The sequence below is a fragment of the Lichenostomus cassidix genome, chromosome 5, assembly GCF_008360975.1.
Source record: "Lichenostomus cassidix isolate B80296 chromosome 5, HeHo_3.0, whole genome shotgun sequence".
Classification (NCBI taxonomy): Eukaryota; Metazoa; Chordata; class Aves; order Passeriformes; family Meliphagidae; genus Lichenostomus; species Lichenostomus cassidix.
Window position 1 is genome coordinate 61,817,157 of NC_139486.1, and position 27,901 is coordinate 61,845,057.

A 27,901-nucleotide genomic window follows, 5' to 3' on the forward strand; every position below is an offset into this window, starting at 1 on the left:
GATGGGATGGGATGGGGAGAGGCAGCAGGAAAGGGGGGCCGGGATGAGGATAGGATTCGGATATGACAGTGAAGCAGCTCAGCTGTGCTTCCTTGTGCTGACGGGAGGCTTTGGCAATGATCCCGGAGCTCTTGCCGGAATGTGTAATGCTTCTGAGAAGCACCCAGTTGCCTCCCCAGCACTGCCAGCACTGCCAGCATTCCACCAGCACCACCAGCACCACCAGCATCCCTCTGTTGCTGGAGGGACCATGATCACTCAGGAAAGAGAAATGGGGAATGGTAGAAAGCTGTTGGGAGAAGGAAGGCAGTTAGAAAGTCGGACATTCTACAGGGAAGGAATGTTTCTAATCAGGAGGAATGAGGAGCCAATCACAAAATTCTGCTTGCAGAGCTTCTGGCAAAAGCCACTTCCTTAGAGGAAGAAAACCAAAAATAATCATGCCAAATGACTCTGTAGGAGTGGAGCTTTGACATAGCCAAACTTGCAATTTCCGACTCCCCTGTGACTCCACTGACTCTGGGGAAACAACACTGGGACAGGGCATGGAGAGGAGACAGTGGGACAGGAGTGCGATCACCTGCTGATCAGGGCACTTTCTCCTTCATGTTACTGACCTGGAGGATCCACTTCAGCATATTGATCTAAAAAGAGCCCAAAAGGATTAAGAAGTACCAGGAAGTGCTGCTGACCTGGACAGACTTTGCCTGCTGCTGCCCCACACTGAACAGGTCACTGCAATGTTTTCCTTCCTCCCTACCCCACCTGCCTCTCCTCCAGCAGCTGCTCTGTTCCTGTCACCCTCTCCCGGTGACCACAGTGTCCTCCCCAGCTCCTCCCTCTGGAATCCATCCCTCAGGATCTGCCCTGAGATTCTCTTCCACATCTCCTGCTGAACATCCCAACTGTCCCACCTCCCTCTCCCATCCCACTCTTTCTACTGCCCTCCTCCCCTGCACATCTCACTTCTCTCCACTGAATCGTTCCTGCTGCAGGGAGCTGCTGAGGAGTTGCATGGTCCATCCCAGGATTCTCCAAGCACTGACTCCCCATCCAATCTGACCACAGGTGAGGACCACATCCCACCTCCTCCCCAGTGTCCATCCCTGGAGGTGAGCACTGATTCCTCAGCTCCCATCTCACCCACTGAAGGAGATGATCCATGTGAGATAAATACCTCCAATGTGGCCATACACAGTGTCACGCTGCTCATCTGCCTCTATGGGCTGGCTGGGAATGGGGCTGTCATCTGGCACCTCAGCCTGAAAGTCAGTAGTTCCAGTATTATTGATCTGGCTGTTGCCAACTTCCACTTCCTACTCTTTGCAGTCCCCTCCACCCTGCTCTTCCTGGGGGAGGATGTGTCCTGCTCCATTATCATGCCTCTGCTGTACTTGAGCTTACTTTTCCAGGTGTCTGTGGTCTCCAGCTACTGAGGGCTGTGGCTGCTGACAGACAGCAGCATGGCAATGGGCATTGCCAAGCTCTGCCTGCTCTGCTGCCAATGCCACCTTCCCTGGCAACTGGTGTGGATAATGAACACAGTGCAATACTAGGCTTTCTTCACTATCATCGTCATTCCAACAGCGACTTTCCTGAGCCCATAACATGACCAGGAGCACTGTCAAGGGGCTCTCATCTCCATGTTCACAATCACCCTTGTACCTGCATCCGACATCATTTCCTAATTGATTAACTCTATCAAATGTGGCTCCGAGCAGCAGCAACCTGAGAAGCGCAACATTGTTATCTTCCTCATTCTGCTCTTCACTCTCCTCCTCACCCTCTGGAATTGCCTGCACCAGCTCGGCTACATTGTTGTGTCCTCCCAGGTTGTTTTCCTGCTCAACTGCATCAACAGCACCAACAAACACTTCATCTACTTCCTGGTGGGGAGGTGTTGGAGGAAATGCTCCACAGGTTCCCTAAGGGAATCTCTCCAGAGGGTTTTTGAGGAGCAGGAAGACAACTCTGCCCTCAAAAAAGACGCCACCACAGACAGAGTGGTCTGAGCCTGTTGATCCCTTTGACTGCACTGCTGAGGGACCCTGGGAGAGTGGCTGAGGGTTTTCTTGAGTCACCTGATTAAGAAATATCCACAGGATCTCCCTCCCACACTGTATTCCTGCAGGAGAAGAAAGCAGGGGCATGTGGGAGAGATGTTCTGCAGGGACCACATTGGAGCATGGCTTTCCTCCTCCCTCCCAGGCCCTAGAACACTATTCCCCCAAAGAGATATTTTGCAACACAGCTGTGATCCCACAATTCCCCTGGCACCTGGTTCCTGCACCCCACTGCAGTCTGATATCAATAAACAGCATCCTGAACCCTGAGCTGCCTTCACCCCGTCTGCCAGCGCTTGCTGCCTTCCTCTGGCTCCTGCTGCCAGCCGGGAATGGGGGTGGAGGGAGGGAGGGAGGGGACACAGCCATGGCTTGTGCTCCCTGCAGCAAACATGATCCCGAGTGCCCAGAGCTGGGATGGCAGCGGCACAGCCGGCATGGGCAGGATGGCCCAGGGGCTCAGCATTCCCTTCCCAGCTGCTCTCTGAGTGGCACAGCAAAGATCTCCCTGGTCCCGGCTGGAGCAGGGCAGCAGTGGGACTGTCAGGGGGGAAGGTGGTCCCAGGGGAGTCTGGGTGTGTCAGAGGGGTCAGGAGGGGCCAGGAAGGGTCTGGATACTTCTGATCCCAAATGTCTTCACTGGAGAGCAGCAGAGCCCAACAGGGCATGCTCAGAGCTAGGGACAGGCTGGGAAAGCTGCTGGATGGGATGGGATGGGATGGCAGTGGGGTGGAAATAGGGATGGGGAGCGATACCAAAAGGGGCTGGAATAAACTTTCTAACACAATGGGAAGCATTAGGAAGCAGGAATTCTTTACCTGCACAGGACACACAGAAGGATCTCTCTTTTTTCTGTGTCTGAGGTGAGACTTTACAGCAGGGGTTTTATCGATTATGACCATACATAGTCATCAAAACTTGTTTCTTATCTGATACCTAAACATCACTTTCCTCAGACTAATTTCTGTACATCCACTTCCTCTTGGGAGTCTGTCATGGTTTCAGCCTCGCTGAATGCCAGGCACCCATGGCAGCTACTTGCTTGTTCTCTCCCCTGCCACATCCGGGAAGTGAGGAGGAAAAAAAATTAATTAAGTCGAGATAAAGTACCATGAGAAAACACTTCAAGGAAAAACAGGCTCATCTTAAAGTTGCAAAGTGAATTTATTACCAACAACGTCAAAGGAGGAAAATGAGAAGTAAAAGAAACCCTTAAAGACACTGTTTTTTATGTCACCCACTCCCTCCTTCCCACCAACAGTGCAGGGAGGGCAGGGTGTGGGGCTTTGGGTCAGCTCATCCCCAGGATCTTCTTCCAATGCTCAGGGAGAGAAGTCCTTCCCTGCATTGCCATGGGGTCTCTTCCACAGGAGAGAGATCTCTGGGAACTCCTCCAGTGCAGCTCCAAACTCAGGAACAGCAGCAGCACAGACAATCCTGCTGCAATGTGAGCTCCTCCCACGGGCAGTCAGTCCTTCCCAACTGCTGTGCTGTGGCTCCCTCGTCCACAGGCTGCACTCCTCCAAGGACAGGCTGCTCCAGCTGGGAATGAAGGGCTCTCTCTCTCCACTGGGACTTCCACTGGATCACAGCCTCCTCCAGGCACCCACCTACTCTGGCATGGGGCATTTCCTCCATGGGCTGTGGGTGGATTTCTGCATCCCCGTTGGACCCCATGGGCTGCAGGGTGACATGCTGCTTCACCATGGTCTTCACCACAGCCTACAGAGGAAACTTGCCTCTGGTGCATGGAGCTCCTCCTCCCTCACCATCTCCACTGCCCTTAGTGTCTCCATGTTGTTTCCCTCACATGTTCTCACCTCCTCTTCCTCCTTCCCTGGCTAGAAACAACTGCATGCACATTAGCTTTAATTTCTTCTCCAATATGTTATCACAGAGGAGTACCCAACATCTCTAACTGGCACAGGCTTGGCCAGCAGCATATATGTCATCTTCAGAGCCATTAGAGATTGGCTCTGCTGGACATGGTGAAAGCTTCCAGAAGCTTCTCTCAGGAGCCATCTGTGTGGCACCCCTACTAACAAAAACTGGGCCAAGCAAAATCAACACAGAGGGTCATTCCATGGGGAGTACAGCCAGAGAACAGGGCTGAGCCAGGCTGCTCTGGCTCAGAGCCGTGTGGCCTCATGTCCCCATATTCTGGCTGTCTCTGACACATCTCCAGATGCCTCATGTCCAGCAGTGCCTCACAGAGCTGTCACCTCCACCACAGCAGTGTCCCCAGGGCCATGGCTCCCCTCCTCACTCCTGCTTTTCTCCTCAAACACTCTCCGCAGAGCAACTTTGATGGAGCACGGAAAGTGCCGCTGGCAGCTCCCCACCAGCACATAAATCACAGGGTTGAGGGTGCAGTACAACAATGCCAGCAGCCAGGAGGTGTTTTCTGGGAATAACTTGACAGAATCAGAAAGGTTGAGAAGAACCTCCAAGCAGAAAGGGATGCTGAAGGCAAAGAAGAGCAGGACGTTGAGCAGGATGGTGACACAGGGCTTCCCTGGCTGCCACCTCTGGGAGCCACAGCGGAGCTTGAGGAACAGGAACAGGTTGGAAACCAACATCACTATGGACAGAATCAGGGAAATCACAAGGGCTACACATGCAAGGACTGTCTCAGAATCTTCAGTAAAGGTGAGGTAGAGGGAGGACACCAAAATCCCGCTGAGAACCCAGATGGACGCACTGATGACACCCGAGAGGTGCCGGGGGCGGTGGCTTTGGTACCAGATGGGGCAGAGGATGGAGACACAGCGCTCCATGCTGAGGGCTGTCAGCAGCCCAAGGCTGCTCAGGTCAAACAGGTGGCACAGGAGTTCCACTGCAAATACAAAATCTATGTAGACAGGAACAAGATGATACAAAGATGTGCAAAATGCTGCTAAGGTGAGAAAACCCAGTATAAGCAGGAAGAACAGGAGGAGCAGGGAGAAGTCAGCTACAGCCAGATTTAGGGTGTAGACAGTGAAAGGGTTCTGCTTCATGTGGAAGCCCAGGAACCACACAACCATCCCATTCCCCACCAGCCCACAGAGGGAAATCCCCAGGCCAACCCCAGCAAAGGCAATCAGTGTGTAGGGAAAGCTTGAGCATTGTGCTGGGAGATATTCCTCCGAGTCCACAGATCCATTCAGGGTGAGGTTTGTTGTGCTGGTCTCCTCCATGGTGAATGATCCTGCTCCCAGTGGTTGTCTTCTCCTTTTCCCACCACTTCCTAGGGAGAGATGAGGAACCAGAGGGAAATAAGGGCCATCAGCATTCCCAGCACTTCCCATCTGCTCACACAGCCCCACAGCAGCCCCAGGAAGAACCCCCACCCCTGCAGTGCCCAGGACAAGGACAGGAGACATCTGCCACTACTCCATCCCTGGACTCCTACCTCCAGTAGGAACAGCGCTGTCACAGGAGCCCCAGGGGAAAAGGATTTGGGAATGGCTGCTGGGACCACAGGCTCTGCTTCAGCCTCATCCCTTGTGCCTGTTGTGTGCAGCCCTTAGCCCAGAGATCACATCCCATGGTCAGAGCCTCCCCTCACAATCTGACCACATCAGTGACAGCTTCCCCTCACATGTCCCAGGGACAGAGATCTTGTCAGGAGAAGGTGGCCATTTCATCCCCTTCCTCTCCTCACCCTAGTTCTTCATGAGGAGCTGCTGATCTGTAATGATCCTATTAATTCAGACACTCAAATTCTATAATTTTAAACACCATTTACTGGGTCTAAAACAATGAAGAAGGAGAGTACAGCACAGATAGTGTTATGTCCCTTCAGATGCTGTGAATCCTGGCTCAAAATACTCCTCTGGTGAGGGAAGAGCCTGTCCACGGAAAGTCTGCTCCACTATGGTCCTTTCAGCTTTTACAGGGTTTTCTGAACCCCTCAGAAATTCTAGACCTCATTGTGAACCCACTCCTTGCCCCTTGGGTGCCAACAGAGCCCCTGAGCAGCAGCCATGAGGACAAGCACTGGCCTTGTGTCCACTTGCTGTGGGAAATCACCAGTGCCCAGACACAGGACTGCACGAGGGCTTTGCCCACAGCCTCTCATCACATCCCATCTAACCACAATCAGCAGCCCAATTACCCCTGCTGAGCATGTGTCTCCTCTGAGATTAGGTTTGTGGGGTACATGGTGCTGCCAGTGTGCCCTTATCTCCAAGTGGTTCCTGCCACACAACCTCAGCCTTTCACAGCACAGGGACTGGCATTTTGTTGCTTATTTTCTGCCCTTCTTTCATGCATTTTTCATCTCCTCTGGAGTTGCATCCTGTGCTTGTCACCCCCAAGAATGATGTGCTCCAAAGATATCCTTGTTAATGCACAAGGTCCATGGTCTCTCCAGGGTGTCCAGCCTTTGAGCTGCAGGATTTGGAGCAAGAGGAAGGCTTGAAACAAGGAGAGAACACAAGTTCAAGGTCCATCCCTGAGAGAGAGATGGAGAAAGGTGCAGCTCCTGGAAGTGTCTCCCAGGAAGGAAGTTGGGAGAAGTCTTTGAGCACCAGATACATCTCACTAGAGGCACTGAGCAACTTGTGCTGTTGCAGGTCTGCACATCAGGGATTTCTCACTCTTGGAGGTCTCTGGCTCATCTCTTTCACCTCTCTGCCATCCTCCATCCCTGGGAAGGATTTATGTCCCCTCCTGTGTTGATGGATCCCCACCATCCATCACCACACAGGGAAAGCCAGAAGCCCCTCACATGGTGGGACAACAGCAGAGAATGACAGGAGGAGAGGAAGGGGGTGACGTGGCCACCTCCTCCTGACAAGATCTCTGTCCCTGGGACATGTGAGGGGAAGCTGTCACTGATGTGGTGAGATTGTGAGGGGAGGCTCTGACCATGGGATGTGATCTCTGGGCTAAGGGCTGCACACCAGGCACAAGGGATGAGGCTGAAGCAGAGCCTGTGGTCCCAGCAGCCACCACCAGATCCTTTTCCCCTGGGGCTCCTGTGACAGCGCTGTTCCTACTGGAGGTAGGAGTCCAGGGATGGAGTAGTGGCAGATGTCTCCTGTCCTTGTCCTGGGCACTGCAGGGGTGGGGGTTCTTCCTGGGGCTGCTGTGGGGCTGTGTGAGCAGATGGGAAGTGCTGGGAATGCTGATGGCCCTTATTTCCCTCTGGTTCCCCATCTCTCCCTAGAAGGTAGTGGAAGAAAGAGAAGGCAGCCACTGGGAACAGGATCATTCACCATGGAGGAGAACAGCACAACAAACTTCACCCTGAATGATACGATTTATGGAGCTCTGTACTGGGAGGAATTTATAACACGTGAATGCTCAAGCATTCCATATACACTGATTGCCTTTGCTGGGGTTTGCCTGGGAATTTCCCTCTGTGGGCTGGTGGGGAATGGGATGGTCCTGTGGTTCCTGGGCTTCCACATGAAGAAGAACCCTTTCACTGTCTACATCCTAAATCTGGCTGTAGCTGACCTCTGCCTGCTCCTCCTGTTGCTCCTGCTTATACTGGCTTTTATGACTGTAGCAATATTTTGCACAACTTTGTTTCATTTTATTGATCACTATAGGTATTTTGTGAGTGTCCTTGGGTTCCCATGCCACCTGTTTGACCTGAGCAGCCTGGGGCTGTTGACAGCCCTCAGCGTGGAGCGCTGTGTCTCCATCCTCTGCCCCATCTGGTATCGCTGTCACCGCCCCCGGCACCTCTCGGGTGTCATCAGTGGGTCCCTCTGGGTTCTCAGCGGGGCTTTTGTGTCCTCCCTCTATGTCACCTACACCTTTACTGAAGACTCTGCGACCATCCTTGCAGGTGTAGCCCTCGCCATTGCTGTGGTTTTTTCCCTCATGATGTTGGTTTCCAACCTGCTCCTGTTCCTCAAACTCCGCTGTGGCTCCCAGAGGAGACACCCAGGGAAACTCTTTGTTGCCATCCTGCTCAACGTCCTGCTCTTCTTCGCCTGTGGCATCCCTTTCTGTGTGGAGGTTTTCCTCTATCTTCCTGATTCTGGCGAGCTATTCCCAGAAAACACCTCCTTTCTGCTGGCATTGCTGAACAGCAGCCTCAACCCTGTGATTTATGTGCTGGTGGGGAGCTGGCGGCGGCGTCGCTTCCAGCGCTCCGTCAAAGTCGCCCTGCGGAGGGTGTTTGAGGAGAAAGCCAGGAGTGACGAGGGCAGCCATGGCCCTGGGGACACTGCTGTGGTGGAGGTGACAGCTCTGTGAGGCGCTGCTGGACACGAGGCACCTGGAGATGTGCCACCTCAAAGACATCCACAAATATGGGACCATGAGGGCACATGGCTGTGAGCTCAGTCCTGTTCCTGTATTCCCTATGAATGACCCTCATTGCCTCAGCCCCAGGGAATAAACTCCATCTCCTTTGGCTCAGCAGATGAGTTTCATGGGGTTTTGAGAGCTCTCCTGCCTGGACAGAGTGTGACAGGTTAAGCCTTTGGGACACATCCAGCATGGGGCGGCAGTGATTTCCCAAATCTCTGTGGAGCTGAGGCCTCTAGATGGCAGGAGAAAGGTAAGGATTTCACAGAGCATCCTTCCCATTCTGTCTGACAGAGCCAGCCCTGCACTCCCAGCTGATGGGAAGAGACCAAACTGACCCCAGGCAGGGCTGCAGAGCTGGGGGAGGGACAGCAACATTCCCTTACTCTTTAAGTGGGAATTTGTCACAAACTTTCATTCCAGAATTAAATCATTCTGGATAAAGTGCAGGGTCGATGGTGAACTCCACAGAATTCTGGTGCCTGTGACCAAAAAGAACTTGAAATATGGAAATTTACATCACCAGATGCTTGGACCATTTAATTGTACAGAAATCAGGGATTTATGCTGCTGTTCTGCAGAATGAGGCCATCCTCTGGTTCCCCAGCCTCAATGTCCAAGGAAGCCTTTCACCACCTCCATCCTGAACCTGGCCATTCTCAGGAGGAGCTGAACAGCAACTCTGCACAGCAGCTTCAGCCAAAATCCAGGTTACACTGATCTTTTTCACATTGTTACTACCCCTAAATTAGATTTACATTGATTTGTTTTGCTTGGTTCCCGCATTGTAACTCTGCCCACGGAATTTGTTGAATAAACAACATCTGGGCTTTGCTGCAAAGCATGTCCCTGGTGAACCGTGTCCAAAAATTGTTCATTTCCTTACTTTTTCCCACTCTAAAATCTCTGTCTTGTGTGAGGAGGGCAGGTACCTGTGACATACCAGAGCTCTTCCTAAGGCACATTACTGCAATATTTGGGATGAGGTAGACAGTGCCAGAGCTCCTCATTCCTTCTTGGAAAATGAGTTGATATCTGTGTCAGGTTTCTCTTTTATTTTAAAGCAACTCCAGTCCTGAGATCTTGTCTTTTGAACTGCCTGAACTTGCCCTTCTCCCATTCCAGTGGTGGGTTTTTAAGAGCCTGCAGGACAAAACTTTGATTTCTGCTTCAAATCTCATGTTGCCACTGGTATACCACACCAGTATGGCCTTCACCTCACAATTTCCAAGAGGATCCATGGAATAATAAATTCTGTGTGTGAGCTGGAGCACAGTGAGACAGCAGAGTGTTAATTAATGATTTCAGGAATGTAAATTTTTCTGAGAAGAGGTGAATCAATGCTGCTCTCTTGGCTTTAACCCTTAGAAAATTAGAGGTTTCTGAGTCATCTTCTACATTCCCTTGGGAGTCAAACAGCAGCCTACAATGAATTCCATGGAATTTCAAGAAATCTGGAATTATGTGAGATGATTTGTTCACAGACTGACAGCTGGGATGCTCCTGCTGGAATCTGGCGTGTGTAGAGACCCTGGGAGCAGAACTGCCTTCTCTCTCCCTTGCTGTGGTGGTTTTGATTGGCCCAAAACATCAGTAAAGTATTTTTAACATCTAGGAGAAATTTGGGCCCCTTAGAAGCTTTTGTGGTAGGCCTGGGGAGGTGTCTGAGGGGTGGGGTGTGGCACAAAGATGGCTCCTGTGTGTCCTGAGTGCAAGTTCTGGAAGTTTTTACATCAAGTCCAGCAGAGCCAATCTCTTATGGCTCTGAAGGTGATGGACATGCTACTGGCCAAGTTTGGGCCAATTGGAGGTGCTAGTTATGCCTCTGTGGAAACATATTTAAGAAAAAATCAAAACAAAGCAGGCACTCACTTCTTTCACTTCTTTGTAGTTGAAGGAGGAGGAGGTGGAGATGAAAATATGTGAGAGAGAGCAGCATGGAGACGTGAAGGTCAGTGAAGAAGGTGGGGGAGGAGGGGCTCCCAGTGTTGGAGCTGAAAACTCTCTACTAGCCACGGTGAAGGCCATGGGGGGGGCAGGAGGTCCCCCTGCAGCCCATGGAGTCCACAGGGGTGCAGAAATCCACCCACAGCGTGAGCCAGAGAAGCAGGTGGATGCCTGGAAAAGACTGTGAACCAGTGAGAGTCTCATCTAAAGAGTTAAAACTGCAAAGGACTTGCAAGGGAGAGAAAGGCCTTTTCCTTGCTCCTGGCATGGAAGCAGCCTGGCCTCAGCTTGGGAGAGTCTGCACAGCACCCTATGGACAAAAAGACTCATGTTGCAGCAAGATTCAGGCGGGATGTTGCTCGTGAGATTGGACCCACACCAAAGAAGTTCCCAGAGCACTCTCTCTCGTGGGAAGGACCACTGGCTAAGTAGAGAACCCCCTCCCTCTGATTGGACTGACCAGAGGACCCCTCAACCTGCCCCTGTCTGTGTTGCTGGTTTGGAAAGAGGGAAGGGGGGTGAGCGCAGGGACTGCTTCTTAAGAGGTTGGGGGGTGAGAGCAGGAGAACTGTCTGGAGAGAGAGAGAGAGATAAGTAGAGATAAAGAGTATTTGTAGTGGAAGAATTTTAGTGATGAATAGATTTAAGAACCTGCTCTGTGGATTGAGAGAATGCCCCACACCCTGCCCGCTACCCGGGCTTGTTGGTTATAAAAGAGGAAAGGGGGTGAAGTGAATACTATGGGTTTGTAAGAGGGAGGGGGGGAGTGAACAAGATAATGTATGGAAAGTTTATTTTTGCCTTGCATTTATCCTCCAATTCTGTTAGGTAATTAAATCACCTTTTTTGCAACTTTAAGCTAGGAGCCTGGTTGCCCTCTTTTCGTGCGTCCTCCTGGCAATGTCCTATCTCAAGCCCTGGCACTTGCTGACACGACATTGATGTCCACAGCTATGGCATCTCACATCCCCACACTGAGCCAATCCTATCAAATGAAATCAGTTCATGATCCATGTCCTAAAGAGGCTCCAGGACAGGTGGAGAGGGACTTTGGAAAAGGGGGAATGGCTTCCCAGTGAGAGAGGGTGGTAGAGAGTGGGTTCAGGTTGGATATTAGGGAGAAATCCTTCCCTTTGAGGGTGCTGAGGCCCAAGCACAGGTTGCCCAGAGAAGCTCTCACTGCCCCAGGATCCCTGGAAGTGCTCCACCTGAGCTTGGCCAGCATTTGGAGCAATCTGGTCTGGTGGAAGGAGTCCCTGCTGGCAAAGGGGTAGGATAAGATCAAAACAACCACAAGCGCTCCTAAGACTGAGGAGGAGGAGGATGAGCTCTGGTGAAGGGCTTAAAAGGGGACAATAGAAACCCAAAATCTGGTCTCTCATAGCTTTCATTGCATCCTTCAGGATATCAGCAGTAATTATTGTAGGCTCTAAATGCTGGTAACCTGGCTGCATGCAACTCTTTGCTGTCATTCTCTTGAGCCATCGGAACCTAAACTAGCATGAAAAAAATGGGAATTCTTGGGTCAGTTGTGCCTCCTTGGGCCCAGGGCAGCTTTTGACAATGATCCTGATGCTCTACCTAGAATGGGAGTTGTTTCTGAGAAGCACCCAGCACTGCCAGCACTGCCAGCACTGCCAGGATTCCAGTGCTACCAGCATCCCTCTGCTGCTGGAGGGACCATGATTCCTCAGGGAAGAGAAATGAGGAATGGCAGAGACCTGTATGGAGAGGGAAGGCAGTTGGAGAATGGGATATTCTACAGGGAAGGACGGTTTCTACCCAGGAGAGAATGACCAGCCTATCACAAAATGGAGCTTTTGAGAAAAGGCACTTCCTCTGTGCCAAAAAAAAAAAAAAAAAAAAAAAAACCACAAAAGAAAAAAAGAAAGGGAAAAAAAAGAGCCCCGATCCCTGACTCTGAGGCTGTGGGACTCTGATGTATCGAAAGTTTTAAAACCACTCCCAACTGCCAGTTGGCCTCACCATATCTTGGGGAGCAACAGCAGGGCAGGGCACAGAGACAGATCTGTGGGATGAGGAGTGGGGACCTGCTGTGGATCTGGGCACTTTCTCCTTTATTTTACTGACCTGGGAGGATCCACTTCAGGATATAGATCCAAAAAAAAGCAAGAGGTGCCAGGAAGCACCGCTGATCTGGACAGACACCCTTTGGCTGCTGCTGCCCCACACTCAACAGGTCAGTGCAATGTTTGCCTTCCTCCCTACCCCACCTGCCTCTCCTCCAGCAGCTGCTCTGTTCCTGCCACCCTCTGCCTGGGACTGCAGTGTCCTCCCCAGATCCTCTCCTACTCTGCCCTGCAGTTCACTTGTGTATCTTGATACCAAAATGTGCTGGAATAAACTTTTTAACACAATGGGAAGCATTAGGAAGCAGGAATTTAGGAAGCAGGACACACACATGGATCTCTCCTTGTTCTGTGTGGGTGGTGACACTTTTCAACAGGGGTTTTATTCATTATAAACATGAATCATTAAAACCATTTTCTTATCTAATATATAAACATCACTTTCCTACAACTCATTTCCGTGCATCCACCTCCTATGGGAAGTCATTTGATGATCGTGAAGGTTCATTAAGAGAGGTCTCTGGTGGTTGTATTCACTGAATGCTGCAATATTAAAGGTGACCTTGCCTTGAACTTTTCCTTTGGCCATGTGCTGTTGCTTCTTGTTACCGAACTTGTCTCAAAACCATTGCAGGCCTCCTTATCTGTTTCTCCACTGGTTGCAGCCACATTTATCATCCTGTGTTCCTGCCTTAACATCCTTTTATCTTTTTGGCCACTTGGCCTTTCAGCAACTCCAAGGGAGCTGAAAATTTTTATTCTCAATGTTGTTTATCAATCCTCTGCCGAACATCCCAACCCTCCCACTTCCCTCTCCCACTCCATAATTTCCACTGCTGCTCTCTCGTGTGCGTCTCACTTCTCTCCACTGAATCCTTCCTGCTGCAGGGAGCTGCTGAGAAGCTGCATGGTCCATCCCAGGATTCTCCGAGCACTGACTCCCCATCCACTCTGACCACAGCCAGGGGCCTTATCCCACTGCCTGCCCAGCATTCATCCATGGAGGAGAGCACTGTGTCCCCACCTCCCATCTCACCCACTGAAGGAGACGATCCCTGTGAGATAGATGTCACCTATATGGCCATACACAGTGCCACACTGCTCATCTCCCTCTGCGGAGTGGCCGGGAATGGGGCTGTCATCTGGCTCCTGCGCAAGAACGCCATCACCATCTACTTGTTCAAGCAGGCATTTGATGATTGTCTCCTCCTTGTCTTCGCTGTCCCCTCCAACCTGCTCTTCCTGCTGGAGGACATATCCTGCTCAATTATTATGTCCCCTGTGTACTTGACCTTCCTTTTCCAGCTGTCACTGTTCTCCTACAACATGGGACTGTACCGGCTGGCATTCACCAGCATGGAGAGGTCCAGGTACACCCTCTATCCGCTCTGCTGCCACTGTCACTTTCCTGAGGGCCTGCTTTGGGTGGTCATGAGAGCCCTGAAGTGGGCCTTCTTCTATGGTGTCATTGTTTTAAATCCCATTCTTGCTTCTGTGTGCCAGGAGCAGGAGCAGGAGCACTGCCGGGTGGCTCTCATCTCCATGTACGCCCTCAGCTTCCTTCTCTTTGCTGCACCCATGGTCATTTCCAGCAAAATCCTCCTCTTTAAGGCCAAAGGTAGCTCCCAGCAGCAGCAATTCAAGAGGCTCGACATCGTTATCTTCCTCATTGTACTCTTGGCTCTCCCCCTCAGCGTCTGCAATTTCCTGAAGCAGTTTGGCTACATCGCTGTGTCCTCCCAGGTTTTTTTCCTCCTTGCCTGCATCCACAGCACCATCAAACCCTACATCTACTTCTTGGTGGGCAGCTGGAAGAGGCACTGCTCCATGATGAGCTACTGGAGAGAGTGCTCTATGGATAACCTCGGGTGGTCCCTCCAGAGGGTCTTTGAGAAGCCAGAAAAAAACATTCCCAGCAGTGATGATGACCCTGTGGAGACAGTGATTTGAGCCTGTTGATCTCTTCCACTGAAGGACTCCAGCTGAAGGTTTCCTCAAGCCACCTGATTAATAAGTATTCACAGGATCACCCTCGCTCTCTGTAATCCTGCAGGATAAGGGAGCAGGGCATTGCCATGGGTGATTTTTGAGGGATGCTCTGCAGGGAGCACATTGGAACACGGCTTTCCTCCTCCCTCCCAGGTCCACATGGCTCCAGGCAGGGTAGCCAGGCTCAGCCGTGTTCCCTAGCTCTGTTCCACATGGAATAACTCTCATCACCTGGGCCCAGGGAATAAACTCCATCTCCTTTGGCTCAGCAGATGAGTTTCATGGGGTTTTGAGGGATCTCTTGCCCGGACAGAGTGTGATAGGTTATGCCTTTGGGACAAACACAGAACAGGCTGGCGGTGATTTCCCAAATCTCCGCAGGACTGGGGGCTCTAGATGGCAGGAGAAGGGTAAGGATCTCACAGAGCATCCTTCCCCAGCTGTCTGACAGAGCCAGCCCTGCACTCCCAGCTGATGGGAAGAGACCAAACTGACCCCAGGCAGGCCTGCAGAGCTAAGGGAGGGACAGCAACGTTCCCTTACTCTTTAAGTGGGAATTTGTCACATTCTTTCATTCCAGAATTAAATCATTCTGGATAAAGTGCAGGGTCGATGGTGAACTCCGCAGAATTCTGGTGCCTGTGACCAAAATGAGCTTGAAATGTGGAAATTCACATCACCAGATGCTTAGGCCATTTAATTGTACAGAAATCAGGGGGTTATGCTGCTGTTCTGCAGAACGGGGCCATCCTCTGGTTCCACAGCATCAATGTCCAAGGAAGCCTTTCAGCACCTCCATCCTGAGCCTGGCCATTCCCAGGAGGAGCTGAACAGCAACTCTGCACAGCAGCTTCAGCCAAAATCCAGGTTATACTAATCTTTTTCACTTTGTTATGAAACCTGAATTAGATTTAGATGTATTACTTTTGGGTTTTTACCACGTGATAATGCTGACCCCAAATCTATTCAATAAACAATATCTGACCTTTGCTGCAGAGCTCATCCCTGGTGAACAGTGTCCAAAAATTGCTCGTTTCCTTAGTTTTTCCCACCCTAAAGCCTCTGCCATGTGTGAAGAGGGCAGGTTCCTGTCTCATACCAGAGCTCTTCCTATGGCACGTGCCTGCAATGTTTGGAATGATGTTGACAGTGCCAAGAGCTCCTCATCCCTCCTGAGAGAGATATGGGCAGCAGACACATCTCTTACTCGGGGGAAGTTCTCCCTCCTTTTCCCACTGCCTCAAATCCAGGGGAAAGCAATGTGCCACTGCTTCTGGAAAGGGAAGTGAGAGTGAAAGCCTTGGCTGGTGAGTCATGCTTTGGAGACACACAATGCGGTTGAATATCTAAGAATCATTTATTCACAGAGTTGTTGATAATTAACAGAATACAGTGACTTCCACATCTCAGAGTGTTTTCTCTCCCTGTCTCTTGTTTTCCTACCCATTGGAAAGCAGAAACTTCCCAAGGTAAAACTTCTTCTCTGGGAAAGAACAACTCAGCCAGGGAATTTCTCCCAAGGCAAGTGCAGAAGGACAATTCCTTCCACGTACTTTCTCTACTTCCAAGCCCTTTCCATGTCTCCAGTGTCACCCAGGCCACTCCCTACGTGAGTTTCCTGTTCTCCATGGAATCATGGAATGGTTTAGGTTGGAAGGATCCTTAAAGACCTTCCTTCTCCAACTCACAACACAGCCCACAGCCCCACACTCAGTGTGCATTTCAGGGAAAGCCTTCCAGAGGCAATCTCAAACACCTGCCCACTTGCCTGGGCAACAAAGCTCAATGTGAAGTCTCCTCATGATTTTCCCATGTGGCAGGACCTGCTTGAGATGGACAGGAATCACCCAGGAATTGTTCTGCACTGCTGTGCCAAGATTTCATATCCACCTGCATGCTGTTTTTAAGCAAACACACCAAGAAAATCCACTTGCAAAAGGTCTGATTCTTGGTGACTCAATTTTAATATTCCACAGGGTAGGGAAGCTCATTTCTGAAGCAGAGAAAGCTCAGACCTGTTGAATAGGAAAGATTCAAAGCAAAGATTTCAAAGCAAAAGCTTTCAAGGGTGTCCCTGCCCATGGAGAAAGGGTCAGAATGTGATGATCTGTAAGTTTCCTTCCAACCCAAACCTTCCCATGATGATTCCTCACATCATCCAGAATCCACCCCAGGCAGGAGTTCCCCTGCTGCACACAGCACCAGCCTGACAGAGCTCCAGGAGCATTTGGACAGCACTCTCAGGCACAGGGAGGGATTGTTGGGATAGCCTGTGCAGGGCCAGGAGCTGAACTCCATGATGCTCGTGGGTCCTTTCAAACTCAGGATGTTTTATGATTCTATTTCATGGTGATGCTATTTCATGAGGATCCCACTTTATGATGATTCCACTGTGTTGTCCCTATTCTAGGGCTCTGGCACATCCTCAAAAGCCCTCTGGAAGGCAACTCTAACAGAGAGGGTGAATTCCTTTGCACAGCTCCCAGCCAGGAAGTAAATCAGAGGGTGGGCACTGCTGTTGGCACAGGCGAGCAGGACAGAGGTGCTGAGGGCAAAGACAGAGAGGTCAAAGGCTCTCAGCAAGAGCCAGAACCCAAAATCAGCAGTGAAGAAGGGAAAGAAGGTGACAGGCAGCAGGACCAGGGCACAGAGCTTCCGTGGGGGCTGTTTCCATGAGCAGCACAGGAGCCTGGCCAGCAGGGCTAGAGCAGAACAGATCAGGGTGAGCACTGAGAAGAGGTAGCTCAGCACCAAGGCCACCAGCACCAAAGGGCAGACACAGCGGGTGACGGTGAGCAGGAAGGAGAGGAGCCAGAGCAGAGCACACAGGAGCACCGGGAAGCGCTGGGAGCGGTGGCAGGGCCAGCAGGACACAGGGAGGACAAAGAGAGCTGTCCCAGCACTGAGGGCTGTCAGAGAGTAGACCCGGGCAGTGAAAGAGAAGAGGATGGTGACGTTCAGCCAGGCTGTCACTCCCCGTGAGCCCAGCTGGTGGCAGAAGCTCTCTGGGACATAAAATATCCCCAGGGCGATGGTGATGAAGAGCAGGAAGCTGAAGTCAGCGATGGCCAGGCTGAGGATGCAGATGGTGATGGGTTCCTGCGGGTGTGGAAGCCGAGGAGCCAGAGGACAGCCCCGTTCCCCACCATTCCACACAGGCACAGGAGCAGCGTGACAGGGACTCTGCTCGAGTGGCTGTTGTCACACTCAGTCCAGTTGGAGTGCTTGTCCTCATTCCAGCTCCCGTTGGAGACTTTCCCACCGGGCTGGCTCCAGCAGGCAGGGCTGGCTGTGTCCGTGACAGGGGACAATGTGCTCATTGTGACACCTCTGCTGCTTCTCCTTCCCCCCACACAGCTGGAGGGGTGACAAACACACACACCTTACCAACACTGCTGTCCCCCACACGTGGCTTTTCCCATCTTTTCCCACCCCCAGCTTCCATGCGGAGCAGCACAGGGAGAGGCAAGGGACAGGACAGATTGCTAGCAGAATGTGGGAGATGGGTATGACTGCCTGACACAAAAGCCAGGGAGATACCTCCTTCCTGGCTTTGATAAGGACAGAGCTGGAGGAGGAAAACAGTTGGAAAATGAAAGGATTGGCTGAGGAGATATCAGAGCAAGTGGCATTGTGGTGGATCTGACCTGGATTCTCAGGTGTCAGTTGATATCATTGAGCTGCTGGATTCCTTCAGCAGGACACTCGTTTCAATATTCCCCCCTTTCCCCAAAATATTTAGAGCTTTAATACCCTCCAGACCAATATTCCCCTGCCAAAATCAGTCAGCATGTCCCACTTCAATGAGGGGGACATTGATTACATTGAAAGAGAAGAGTCTGACCTTTCCTTTCGCAGCCTGGAGAATTTCACTGGAGCAGACACACTGTGGGTTCACATTGCCTCACACACACCAGCTGCTGTCCCTGGGTCAGGATCTTCAAGAGCTTCCCTGGAATGCTCACTTGGGAAAGGGGAGAGAAACCTGCTGGGTGAGCCTGGGCAGTGTCCAGTGAGGGGTCTGTCCCAGGCCCCCTTTTGTCCCTGCTGGATCATGTTCTCCAGGGCTCTCACAAACAGGGAGCTATTTCAGAGCCTTTGCTGGGATCAGAGCTCTGCTTCTAATCTGCCCTTGTCTTTGTCCAGGAAATAAGTAACAGGAGAGAGCCTCAGCGATGAGACCTGTGGGAAAGCAGTTTGTCTCTGTGTCAGGTTCCTCTTTCGTTTTAAAGCAACCCCAATCCTGAAATCTTGTCTTCTGAACTGCATGAACTTGCCCCCTCTCATTCCTGGGGTGAATCCCTAGGACCCTGCACTACAAAATTTGATTCCTGGTTCAAATGTTGTTTTGCCACTTTTATACCACAACTTCAACATTATGTGACTTTAACCATGCAGTTTCCAAGAGTATTCATGCAGTAAGGAATGCTGTGTGTGAGCTGGAGCACAGGCATACAGCAGAGGGATGATTTAATATTGCAGAAATGTCATTTTGTCTGAGAAGAGGCAAATCAATGCTGCTCTCTTGCCTACAGCCCTTAGAAAGTTAGAGGTTTCATCTGACTCATCTTCTACACTCCCTTGGGAGTCAGACAGCAGCCTACAATGAATTCCACAGAATTCCTAGAAAGCCGAAATGAGATGATTCCCACCCAGACGGACATGTGTCTGGGAGCTGGGATGCTCCTGCTGGAATCTGGTGTGTGTGGAGACCCTGGGAGCAGAACTGCCTCCTCTCTTCCTCACTGACACTGTGTTTGTGTCCCTAGCTATGGAATCTCACATCCATTCATTGGGCCAATCCTTTCCAGTGCAAACAGTTCATGATCCATGAGCTAAAGGGGCTCCAGGAGAGCTGGAGAGGGACTTTGGACAAGGGCCTGGAGGGACAGGACAAGGGGGAATGGCTCCCCACTGACAGAGGGTGGGTTCAGGTTGGATATTATGGGGAAATCCTTCCCTGTGGCGATGCTGAGGCACAGTTTGCCCAGAGAAGCTCAGGCTGCCCCAGGATCCCTGGAAGTGTCCAAGGCCAGGTTGGATGGGGTTTGGAGCATCCTGGACTTTTAGAAGGTGTTGCTGCTGGTGAAGGGGTGGGATCAGTAAAAACAACCACAAGTGCTCTCAGGACGGAGGAGGAGGATGAGCTCTGGTGAAGGGCTGATAGGGGGATAACAGCACTCCAAAATCTGATCTCTTTTATCTTTTATTGTATCTTTCAGGGGATTGGCAGTATTTAATGTGGGGTCTAACTGCTGATAACAGGGCTGCAAGCAACTCTTTCCTGTCCTTCTCGGGGGGACACCGTGTGCCTACAGTAGAATGACACAAATGGAAATTCCTGGTTCAGCTCTGCTCCTTTGGGCCCAGGGGAAGGTTTGGGCAATGGTCCCAGAGCTCTTCCCAGAATGGGAGTTGCTTCTAACAAGCACCACGCTGCCTTCCAAGCACTGCCAGCACTGCCAGCATTCCAGTGCCACCAGCACCACAAGCATCCATCTGCTACTGGAGGGAACGTGTCCCTTCAGGGAACAGAAATGAGCAATGGTAGAAACCTGTAGGGAGAGGAAAGGGACAGCAGTTGAAAAATGGGACATTCTGCAGGGAAGGAGTGTTTCTAATCAAGAGGAAATGAGGAGCCATTCACACAGTTCTGGTGGAGCTTTTGACAAAAGCCACTTCCTTTGCAAAAAAAAAAAAAAAAGAAAGAAACTCAGGTGTAGCCAAAGATGTACTGTCCAACTCCCCTGTGACTCCACCAACCCTTAGGAAGCAATACTGTGACAGGGCACAGAGAGGAGTCAGTGGGACAGGAGTGGGGACCTCCTGGGGATCTGGGCACTTTCTCCTTCATGTTACTGACCTGGGAGGATCTGCTTTAGGATATGGATACAAAAGGAGCAAGAGATGCTGGGAACTGCCACTGATCTGGACAGACACCCTTTGCCTGCTGCTGCCCCACACTCAACAGGTCAGTGCAATGTTTGCCTTCCTCCCTACCCCACCTGCCTCTCCTCCAGCAGCTGCTCTGTTCCTGCCACCCTCTCCCTGGGACTGCAGTGTCCTCCCCAGATCCTCCCTCCTCTGCCCTGAGCTTCTCTCCTGTATCTTGATATTGAAATCAGATGGAAAAAACTTTCTAACACAATTGAACACATTAGGAAGTGGGAATTCTTTATCTGTGCAGGTCACACGGAAGGATCTCTCCTTTCTCTGTGTGTGGTGAGACTTTTCAACAGGGGCTTTATCCATTAGAATAATTCAAAGTCATAAAAATGTGTTTCTTTTCTAATACATAAACATCACTTTCCTAGAACTATTTTCAATCCATCCACCTGCTCCTGCAGGTTTGTTAAGTGAGGTCTCTGGTGGTTGTATGCACTGAATGCTGCAATATTAAAGGTGACCCACCTTGAGCTTTTCCTTTGGCCATGGGCTGGTAACAGAACTTTTCCCAAAACCACTGGAGGCCTCCTTACCTGCTACTCCACTGCTTCCAGACACGTTTATAGTTCTCTGTCCATGCTCCTTTACATGCTTTTATCTTTTTGTCTAGCTGGTCTTTCAACAGCTTCAGGGAAGATGAAAATTTTTATTCTCTGTGCTCTTTATCATTCTCCTGCCAAACATCCCAACCCTCCCACCTCCCTCTCCCACTCCACCATTTCCACTGCCCTCCTGCCCTGCACATCTCACTTCTCTCCACTGAATCCTTCTCACTGTAGTGAGCTGCTGAGGAGCCACATGGTCCATCCCTGGTTTCTCCAAGCACTGACTCCCCATCCACTCTGACCACAGCAAGGGACCTCATCCCACTGCCTGCCCAGCATCCATCCATGGAGGTGTTCACCATCACCCCACCTCCTGCCTCACCCACTGAAGGAGATGATCCATGTGGGACTGATGCCACCAACGTGGGCATACACATTGTCATGCTGCTCATCGGCCTCTGTGGATTAGTTGGGAATGGGGCTGTCATCAGTCTCCTCCAGACAAATCCCATCACTGACATCTTCCGCCAGAGCGTCACTGACTTACTCTTCCTTGTCTTCATGGTCCCTTCCACCCTGCTCTTCCTGCAGGAGGATATGTCCTGCTCTGCTGTCGTGCCCCGGATGTATTTGAGCTTGCTTTTCCAGCTATCGCTGTACTCCTTTCACTTGGGGCTGTTGCGGGTGATGTACATCAGCATTGAGAGATGCAGGTCCATCCTTTGCCCACTTTGCTGCAGTTGCAAAGTCCCTGAGTGCCTGTTTTGGGCGATGATGGATGCCCTGTTCTGGATCTTCTTCTTTGCTTTCGTGGCTGTCAATCCCACAGTGACTTCCATGTGCCAGTCACACGAGCAGGAGCACTGCCATGTGGCTCTCATCTCTCTGTACACCCTGTACTTCATCCTCTTTGCTACACCCCTGGTCATTTACAGCGCAATCCTCTTCATTCATTTCAAGCGTGGTTCCCAGCAGAAGCAACGCCAGAGGTTCGATGTTGCTATCTTCTTCACTGTGGTCTTCAGTCTGCCTCTCAGCCTCTGGAATTTCCTGCAGCAGCTCGGCTACACTGTTGTGTCCTCCCAGGTCGTTTTCCTGCTCACATGCATCACCAGCACCATCAAACCCCTCATCTACTTCTCAGTGGGGAGCTGGAAGAGACACTGTTCCATGGAGAGCTGCAGGAGGCACTTCTCCAAGCAGTGTCTAAGGAAGGCCCTCCAGAGGGTGTCTGAGGAGCCAGAAGAAAACACTCCCTGCAGCAATGATGCTGCCACGGACACAGCAGTCTGAGCCTGTTGATCCTTCTACTGCACTGCTGAAGGTCTTTGGGACAGTGGCTGAGGGATTCCTTGACCTACCTGATAAATAAATATCCACAGGATCACCCTCCCTGTGCTGCTGCATCCCCTTCCCCTTTCCAGGCTGCACTGGCATCTCAGAAATGCTCCTGAGGCCTCGGCCTTGAGGAGCAGCCCCTGGGCTCAGCTGCTCTGGAGCTGATCACAAAGTCTGTCTGCTCCCAGGAACTGCTGCTGTCCAACAAGCTCCTGGCTTTTAGGAACACCCTTGGAAACTGGTTTTCTTGCCTGAATGGCACAACATCCTTGTTCTTACACTTCCAAGGAACGTTGCTGACCAGAAGGGTGGCCAGGGTGAAACATGGTTGTGACTAAAGCCCATCTCTTGGGGCCAATAAACAGCAGTCCAAAAGGATTCCGTGGGAGCTCTTCAGGGCCCTTGCAGCACTGACCAGAGCTTCCAAGCCAAGAACTCTCTCGTTTGCTGCACTCAGAGGGTTCCTGAACGCCAACAGATCCTGGTCAGTCTCCCCACTCCTCAAGGCTCAATCCTTTCCCTGTGAGGACGTGTAAAAACAACCTGAGCTAGCAATTCCATGCCTTTGAGGGGAATTTTTCACAGGAACCTTGCCCTAATTCTCTTCTGCTTGTGCCCATACATCTGTACTGTTTCTGGTTTCATTGACTGGATTTGGTTCATAGGGCTTTTTTCCCTTTGATGTTCTGTAATTGTATAGTAAGTCATAGAGTGAATCAAGCCAATGAACTCTGTCGTTCTGCCGCTTAATATTAAATCTGTTTTTTACTGAAAACCTAACCAGTGATTTTTTAATTTATTTCAAACACTCGTTTGGAACACTCCCACTCCCTGGGATAATCCTACAGGACAAGGGAGCAGAGGCATGCGGGAGGGATGCTCTGTAGGGAGCACATAGAAGTAGGGCTTGCCTCCTCCCTCCCGAGTCCGGGAACACTACGGCCAGGAGGAGCAGAGACACTGCTGGGAATCCTGGGTGGAGCGGGGCAGGAACGGGAGAAAGGTGGCCCCGGAGGTGTCTGGGATGTCAGAGGCGGTCAGGAGCGGTCAGGCTGGGTCAGGAGTTGATATGGGGGGATCCAGATTCCAGCAATCCCCAATGTTCCCACTGGAGGGAAGCAGAGCCCGACAGACCTCACTCGGACAGGGGGAGAGTCTGCAGGCTGGAAAAACGGCGGGATGGGAGAGGATGAGGTGAGGATGGAGAGTGGGGTGGAGATGGGGTTTGGAAAGCAGGAATGGGATGGGATGGGATGGGATGGGATGGGATGGGATGGGATGGGATGGGATGGGATGGGGAGAGGCAGTAGGAAAGGGGAGCCGGGATGAGGATAGGATTGGGATATGACAGTGAAGCAGCTCAGCTGTGCCTCCTTGGGTCAAGGGGAGGTTTTGGCAATGATCCCAGAGCTCTTTCCAGAATGTGAAATGCTTCTGAGAAGCACCCAGCTGCCTCCCCAGCACTGCCAGCACTGCCAGCACTGCCAGCATTCCAGTGCGACAAGCACCACCAGCATCCCTCTGTTGCTGGAGGGACCATGACCCCTCAGGGAAGAGAAACAAGAAATGGTAGAAACCTGTAGGGAGAGGGAAGGCAATCTTCTGCAGGGAAGGAGTGTTTCTAATCAAGAGGAAATGAAGAGCCATTAGCAAAATTCTTCATTTGGGGCTTTTGATAAAAGCCAATTCCTTTGGGGCAGGGGGCGGTATCAAGATACATAATCCCAAGGAAGTGAAGCTCTAATGTAGCCAAACATGCACTTTCTGAGTCTCCTGTGACTCCACTGTGTCTTGGGGAGCAACAAGACAGGAGACAGAGGTTCTTCTTCATTTTACTGACCTGGAAGGATCCACTTTACCATATGGATCCAAAAGGAGCAAGAGGTACCAGGAAGCGACATTGATCTGGACAGACACCCTTTGCCTGCTGCTGCCCCACACTCAACAGGTCAGTGCAATGTTTGCCTTCCTCCCTACTCCACCTGCCTCTCCTCCAGCAGCTGCTCTGTTCCTGCCACCCTCTCCCGGTGACTGCAGTGTCCTCCCCAGATCCTCCCTCCTCTGCCCTGAGCTTCCCTTCCACGTCTCCTGCTGAACATCCCAACCCACCCACCTCCCTCTCCCACCCCACCATTTCCACTGCACTCCTCCCCTGCACATCTCACTGCTCTCCACAGAATCCTTCCTGCTGCAAGGGGCTGCTGAGGAGCTGCATGGTCCATCCTGGGATTCTCCAAGAACTGACTCCCCATCCACTCTGACCACAGCCAGGGGCCACATCCCACTGCCTGCCCAGCATCCATCCATGAAGGTGAGCACCATGTTCCCACTTCTTGCCTCACCCACCAAAGGAAAGTATCTGTGTGGGGCAGATGTCACCAACAAGGCCATTGGAGCCGTCACACTGGTCATCGGCGTCTGTGGGCTGGTCGGGAACAGTGCTGTTCTCTGCTTCCTCAGATTTTTCATCCCCAGGAAGCCCATCACTGTCTACATCTTCCACATGGCCATCACTGATTCCATCTTCCTCTTCCTCATGGTGCTCTCCATCCTGCTCTTCTTGCGGGACATTATGGTCTGCTCCCCTCCCATGATTTACCCAGTATTGATTGTTGAGCTGTTGCTGTTTTTCTACAATCTTGGGCTGTACCTGCTGACAGCCATCACCTTCAGCAGGTGCAGGTCCACCTTCTGCCCTCTCTGGTGCTGCTGTCACCATCCCCAGAACCGGTCGATGGTGCTGAGTATCATGCTTGTGGCCTTCTCCATTACTATCATTCCCATGCTGACTTCACTGTTCCAGTTTGATGATAATAAGGACTACATGGTCGTTACCAACGTCATGTTCATCCTACACCTTCTCCTCTCTCCTTCAGCCATGGTCATTTCCAGCACAATCCTCTTTGATAAGGTCAAGCATGGTTCTCAGCATCAGCAATATGAGAAGCTCGACATCATTATCTTTCTCATGGCCTTCTTCAGTCTCCCCTCCAGCCTCTACAATTTCCTGCTGCTGATCAGACTCACGCTTTGTCCTTCCCTTTTCTTTCCCTGCTCACCTGCATCCACAGTACGCTCAAACTCTTAATCTACTTCTTGGCAGTGAGGAGCTGGAGGCACTGCTCCACAGGGTCACTCTGGCTCTCCCTCCAGAGGGTCTTTGAAGAGCTGGAAGAAAACACTCCCAGCAGCAGTGATGCTGCCATGGTCGCAGAGGCCTGAGCCTGTTGATCCATTCCGCTGGGCTGTTGAAGGACTCCAGGACAATGGCTGAGGGTTTGCTTGAGTCACCTGATTAAAAAATATCCACAGCATCACCCTCCCGAGAAGTAATCCTGCAGAAGAAGGCAGCAGGGGCATGTGGGAGGGATGCTCTGCACATTGGAGCATGGCTTTCCCCCTCCCTCCTGGGTGCTAACACACTATTCCCCCAAAGGGATCGTGCCCCACATGGCTGTGATCCCACAATTCCCCTGGCATCTGGTTCCTGCACCCCACTGCAGTCTGATATCAATAAACAGCATCCTGAACCCTGAGCTGCCTTCACCCCGTCTGCCAGCACTTGCTGCCTTCCTCTGGCTCCTGCTGCCAGCCGGGAATGGGGGTGGAGGGAGGGAGGGAGAGGACACAGGCATGGCTTGTGCTCCCTGCAGCAAACATGATCCCGAGTGCCCAGAGCTGGGATGGCAGCGGCACAGCCGGCATGGGCAGGATGGCCCAAGGGCTCAGCATTCCCTTCCCAGCTGCTCTCTGAGTGGCACAGCAAAGATCTCCCTGGTCCCGGCTGGAGCAGGGCAGGAGTTGGGCTGTCAGGGGGGAAGGTGGCCCTGGGGGAGTCTGGGAGGAGGGGGGGCCGCAGCAGGGGTCAGGAAGGGTCTGGATGCTGCCAATCCCAAATGTCCTCACTGGAGAGCAGCAGAGCTACAGGTTGTGCTCAGAGCCAGGGAGAGGCTGGCAAAGCTGCTGGATGGGATGGGATGGGATGGGATGGGCAGTGGGGTGGAAATAGGGATGGGGAACGACACCAAAAGGGGCTGGAATAAACTTTCTGTGAGAATGGGAAGCATTAGGAAGCAGGAATTCTTTATTTGCACAGGACACACAGAAGGATCTCTCCTTCTCTGTCTGTGGTGAGACTTTACAGCAGGGGTTTTTTCCATTATTACCATACATAGTCATTAAAACTTGTTTCTTATCTAATACCTAAACATCACGTTACTCTGACTAATTTCTTTGCATCCACATCCTCCTGAGAGTCTGTCGTGGTTTCAGCCTCACCGAATGCCAGGCACCTATTGCAGCTGCTCGCTTGTTCTCTCCCCTGCCACATCCGGGAAGAGGGTGTCACCGAATCTGCGGGAAAATAAGAAAAACCCTTTAACACTGTATTTGAAGTGATAGAGAATCAGGCATTACTTTATTTGCTGGCCAGGATGTGCCTAGGAAAGCATTCCAAGAACACATAACCTCAGAGAATTTTCTCCCGAATTTTATACAGTCAAAACCCTTGCTGCAGATGGTATCTGGCGAATGTCTGTGATAACCCCATGACCTGTGGATGTTCAGTGGGTGCCACAATGTCTCGAAGATGTTCTGTTAATGGTCTTTATCTTTCTGGTTATCTTCGGGGTTTACTCCCAATCCGTGGTATGTTAATCCCATCTCCTTAGGGTGATACTATATCTCGTGAAAAAACTAAAGAAAAGCTCCTTTCCCTAGGTAAAGTCAATTAAAGCTGGCTAGAGAGATACAATAAAATTTCTTAAGTTATATTTTTTCTGACAAGGGGAGAAAAAACAAAAAAGTTAGTTAAGTGTTCATGAGGTGAGATAAAGGACTGTGAGAAAACACTTCAAGGGAAAAACAGGCTCAACTTAAAGTTGCAAAGTGAATTTATTACTAACAGAGTCAAAGGAGGATAATGAGAAGTAAAAGAAACACTTAAGACACTGGTTTTTCTCTCACTCCCTCCCTCCTTCCCACCAACAGTGCAGGGAGGGCAGGGTGTGGGGCTTTGGGTCAGCTCGTCCAAGGATCTTCTTCTGCTGCTCAGGAAGAGAAGTCCTTTCTCTGCATTGTCCTGCATTGCCATCGGGTCCCTTCCACAGGAGAGAGATCTCTGGGAACTCCTCCAGTGCAGCTCCAAACTCAGGAACAGCAGCAGCAGCAGCACACACACACCTGCTGCAATGTGAGCTCCTCCCACAGGTATTCAGTCCTCCCAAACTGCTGAAATGTGGCTCCCTTGTCTGCAGGCTGCACTCCTCCAAGCACAGGCTGCTCCAGCCTGGAGTCAAGGGCTGTCTCTCTCCAACAGGTCTCCCACTGGATCACAGCCTCCTCCAGGCACCCACCCACTCTGGCATGGGGCATTTCCTCCATGGGCAGTGGGTGGATTTCTGCATCCCCGTTGGATGCCATGGGCTGCAGGGTGACATGCTGCTTCACCATGGGCTTCAACCTGCAGAGGAAATTCGCCTCTGCCACTTGGAGCACCTCCTGCCCCTCCTTCTCCACTGCCCCTTGGTGTCTTCATATTGTTTCCCTCACATTTTCTCACCTCCTCTTCCTCCTTCCCTGGCTAGAAACAACTGCATGCACATTAACTTTAATTTCTTCTCCAATATGTTATCACAGAGGAGTACCCAACATCTCTAACTGGCACAGGCTTGGCCAGCAGCATATATGTCATCTTCAGAGCTATTAGAGATTGGCTCTGCTGGACATGGTG

General features: G+C 51.3%; 4 protein-coding genes, 1 long non-coding RNA gene and 2 pseudogenes across 8 annotated transcripts in view; 5 read left to right on the forward strand and 2 right to left on the reverse strand.

Moving 5' to 3' along the window:
• Positions 1 to 27,901, forward strand: part of LOC146436954 (mas-related G-protein coupled receptor member D-like) — a 94,044-nt pseudogene that overhangs the window by 55,552 nt on the left and 10,591 nt on the right. The gene's annotated exons all lie outside the window — the stretch shown is intronic.
• Positions 591 to 22,950, forward strand: LOC146436961 (proto-oncogene Mas-like). Of its 3 annotated transcripts, none has more exons than XM_085063398.1 (3): positions 592 to 671; positions 12,399 to 12,462; positions 21,067 to 22,950. In XM_085063398.1, the coding sequence occupies exon 3, from the start codon at positions 21,178 to 21,180 to the stop codon at positions 22,123 to 22,125; it is 948 nt and encodes a 315-aa protein (XP_084919524.1). In that variant the 5' UTR covers positions 592 to 671; positions 12,399 to 12,462; positions 21,067 to 21,177; the 3' UTR covers positions 22,126 to 22,950. The 3 variants fall into 3 exon arrangements, with proteins under 3 accessions (XP_084919522.1, XP_084919524.1, XP_084919523.1); XM_085063397.1 differs by lacking the exon at positions 12,399 to 12,462 and adding an exon at positions 20,249 to 20,312 and having other exon boundaries at positions 622 to 671; XM_085063396.1 differs by lacking the exon at positions 21,067 to 22,950 and having other exon boundaries at positions 591 to 671; positions 12,399 to 15,343.
• The window catches only part of LOC146436962 (mas-related G-protein coupled receptor member X4-like), a 149,860-nt gene continuing 122,636 nt past the window's right edge, over positions 678 to 27,901 (forward strand). Inside the window, exon 1 of the mRNA XM_085063403.1 lies at positions 678 to 731. The gene's annotated coding sequence lies outside the window, so the exon portion shown is untranslated. The remainder of the gene's footprint in view (positions 732 to 27,901) is intronic.
• Positions 4,271 to 5,242, reverse strand: LOC146436963 (mas-related G-protein coupled receptor member H-like). The gene has a single exon (XM_085063969.1). The coding sequence runs from the start codon at positions 5,240 to 5,242 to the stop codon at positions 4,271 to 4,273; it is 972 nt and encodes a 323-aa protein (XP_084920095.1).
• On the forward strand, positions 7,259 to 8,261 carry LOC146436964 (mas-related G-protein coupled receptor member D-like). Its single transcript, XM_085063970.1, has one exon. It carries the CDS (start codon positions 7,269 to 7,271, stop codon positions 8,259 to 8,261), a length of 993 nt encoding a protein of 330 aa, XP_084920096.1. The 5' UTR covers positions 7,259 to 7,268.
• LOC146436965 (mas-related G-protein coupled receptor member X2-like) lies at positions 16,269 to 17,684 on the reverse strand (annotated as a pseudogene).
• LOC146436966 (uncharacterized) lies at positions 24,370 to 25,706 on the forward strand. The gene is made up of 2 exons (XR_014852940.1): positions 24,370 to 24,481; positions 25,274 to 25,706. It is a non-coding gene; the product is annotated as an uncharacterized LOC146436966 (long non-coding RNA).

Excerpts from the sequence above, each read along its gene's own strand:
- LOC146436963 (XM_085063969.1), bottom strand. The coding sequence starts at position 5,242 with ATGGAGGAGACCAGCACAACAAACCTCACCCTGAATGGATCTGTGGAC.
- LOC146436964 (XM_085063970.1), top strand. The coding sequence starts at position 7,269 with ATGGAGGAGAACAGCACAACAAACTTCACCCTGAATGATACGATTTAT.
- LOC146436961 (XM_085063396.1), top strand. The coding sequence starts at position 13,352 with ATGGAGGAGAGCACTGTGTCCCCACCTCCCATCTCACCCACTGAAGGA.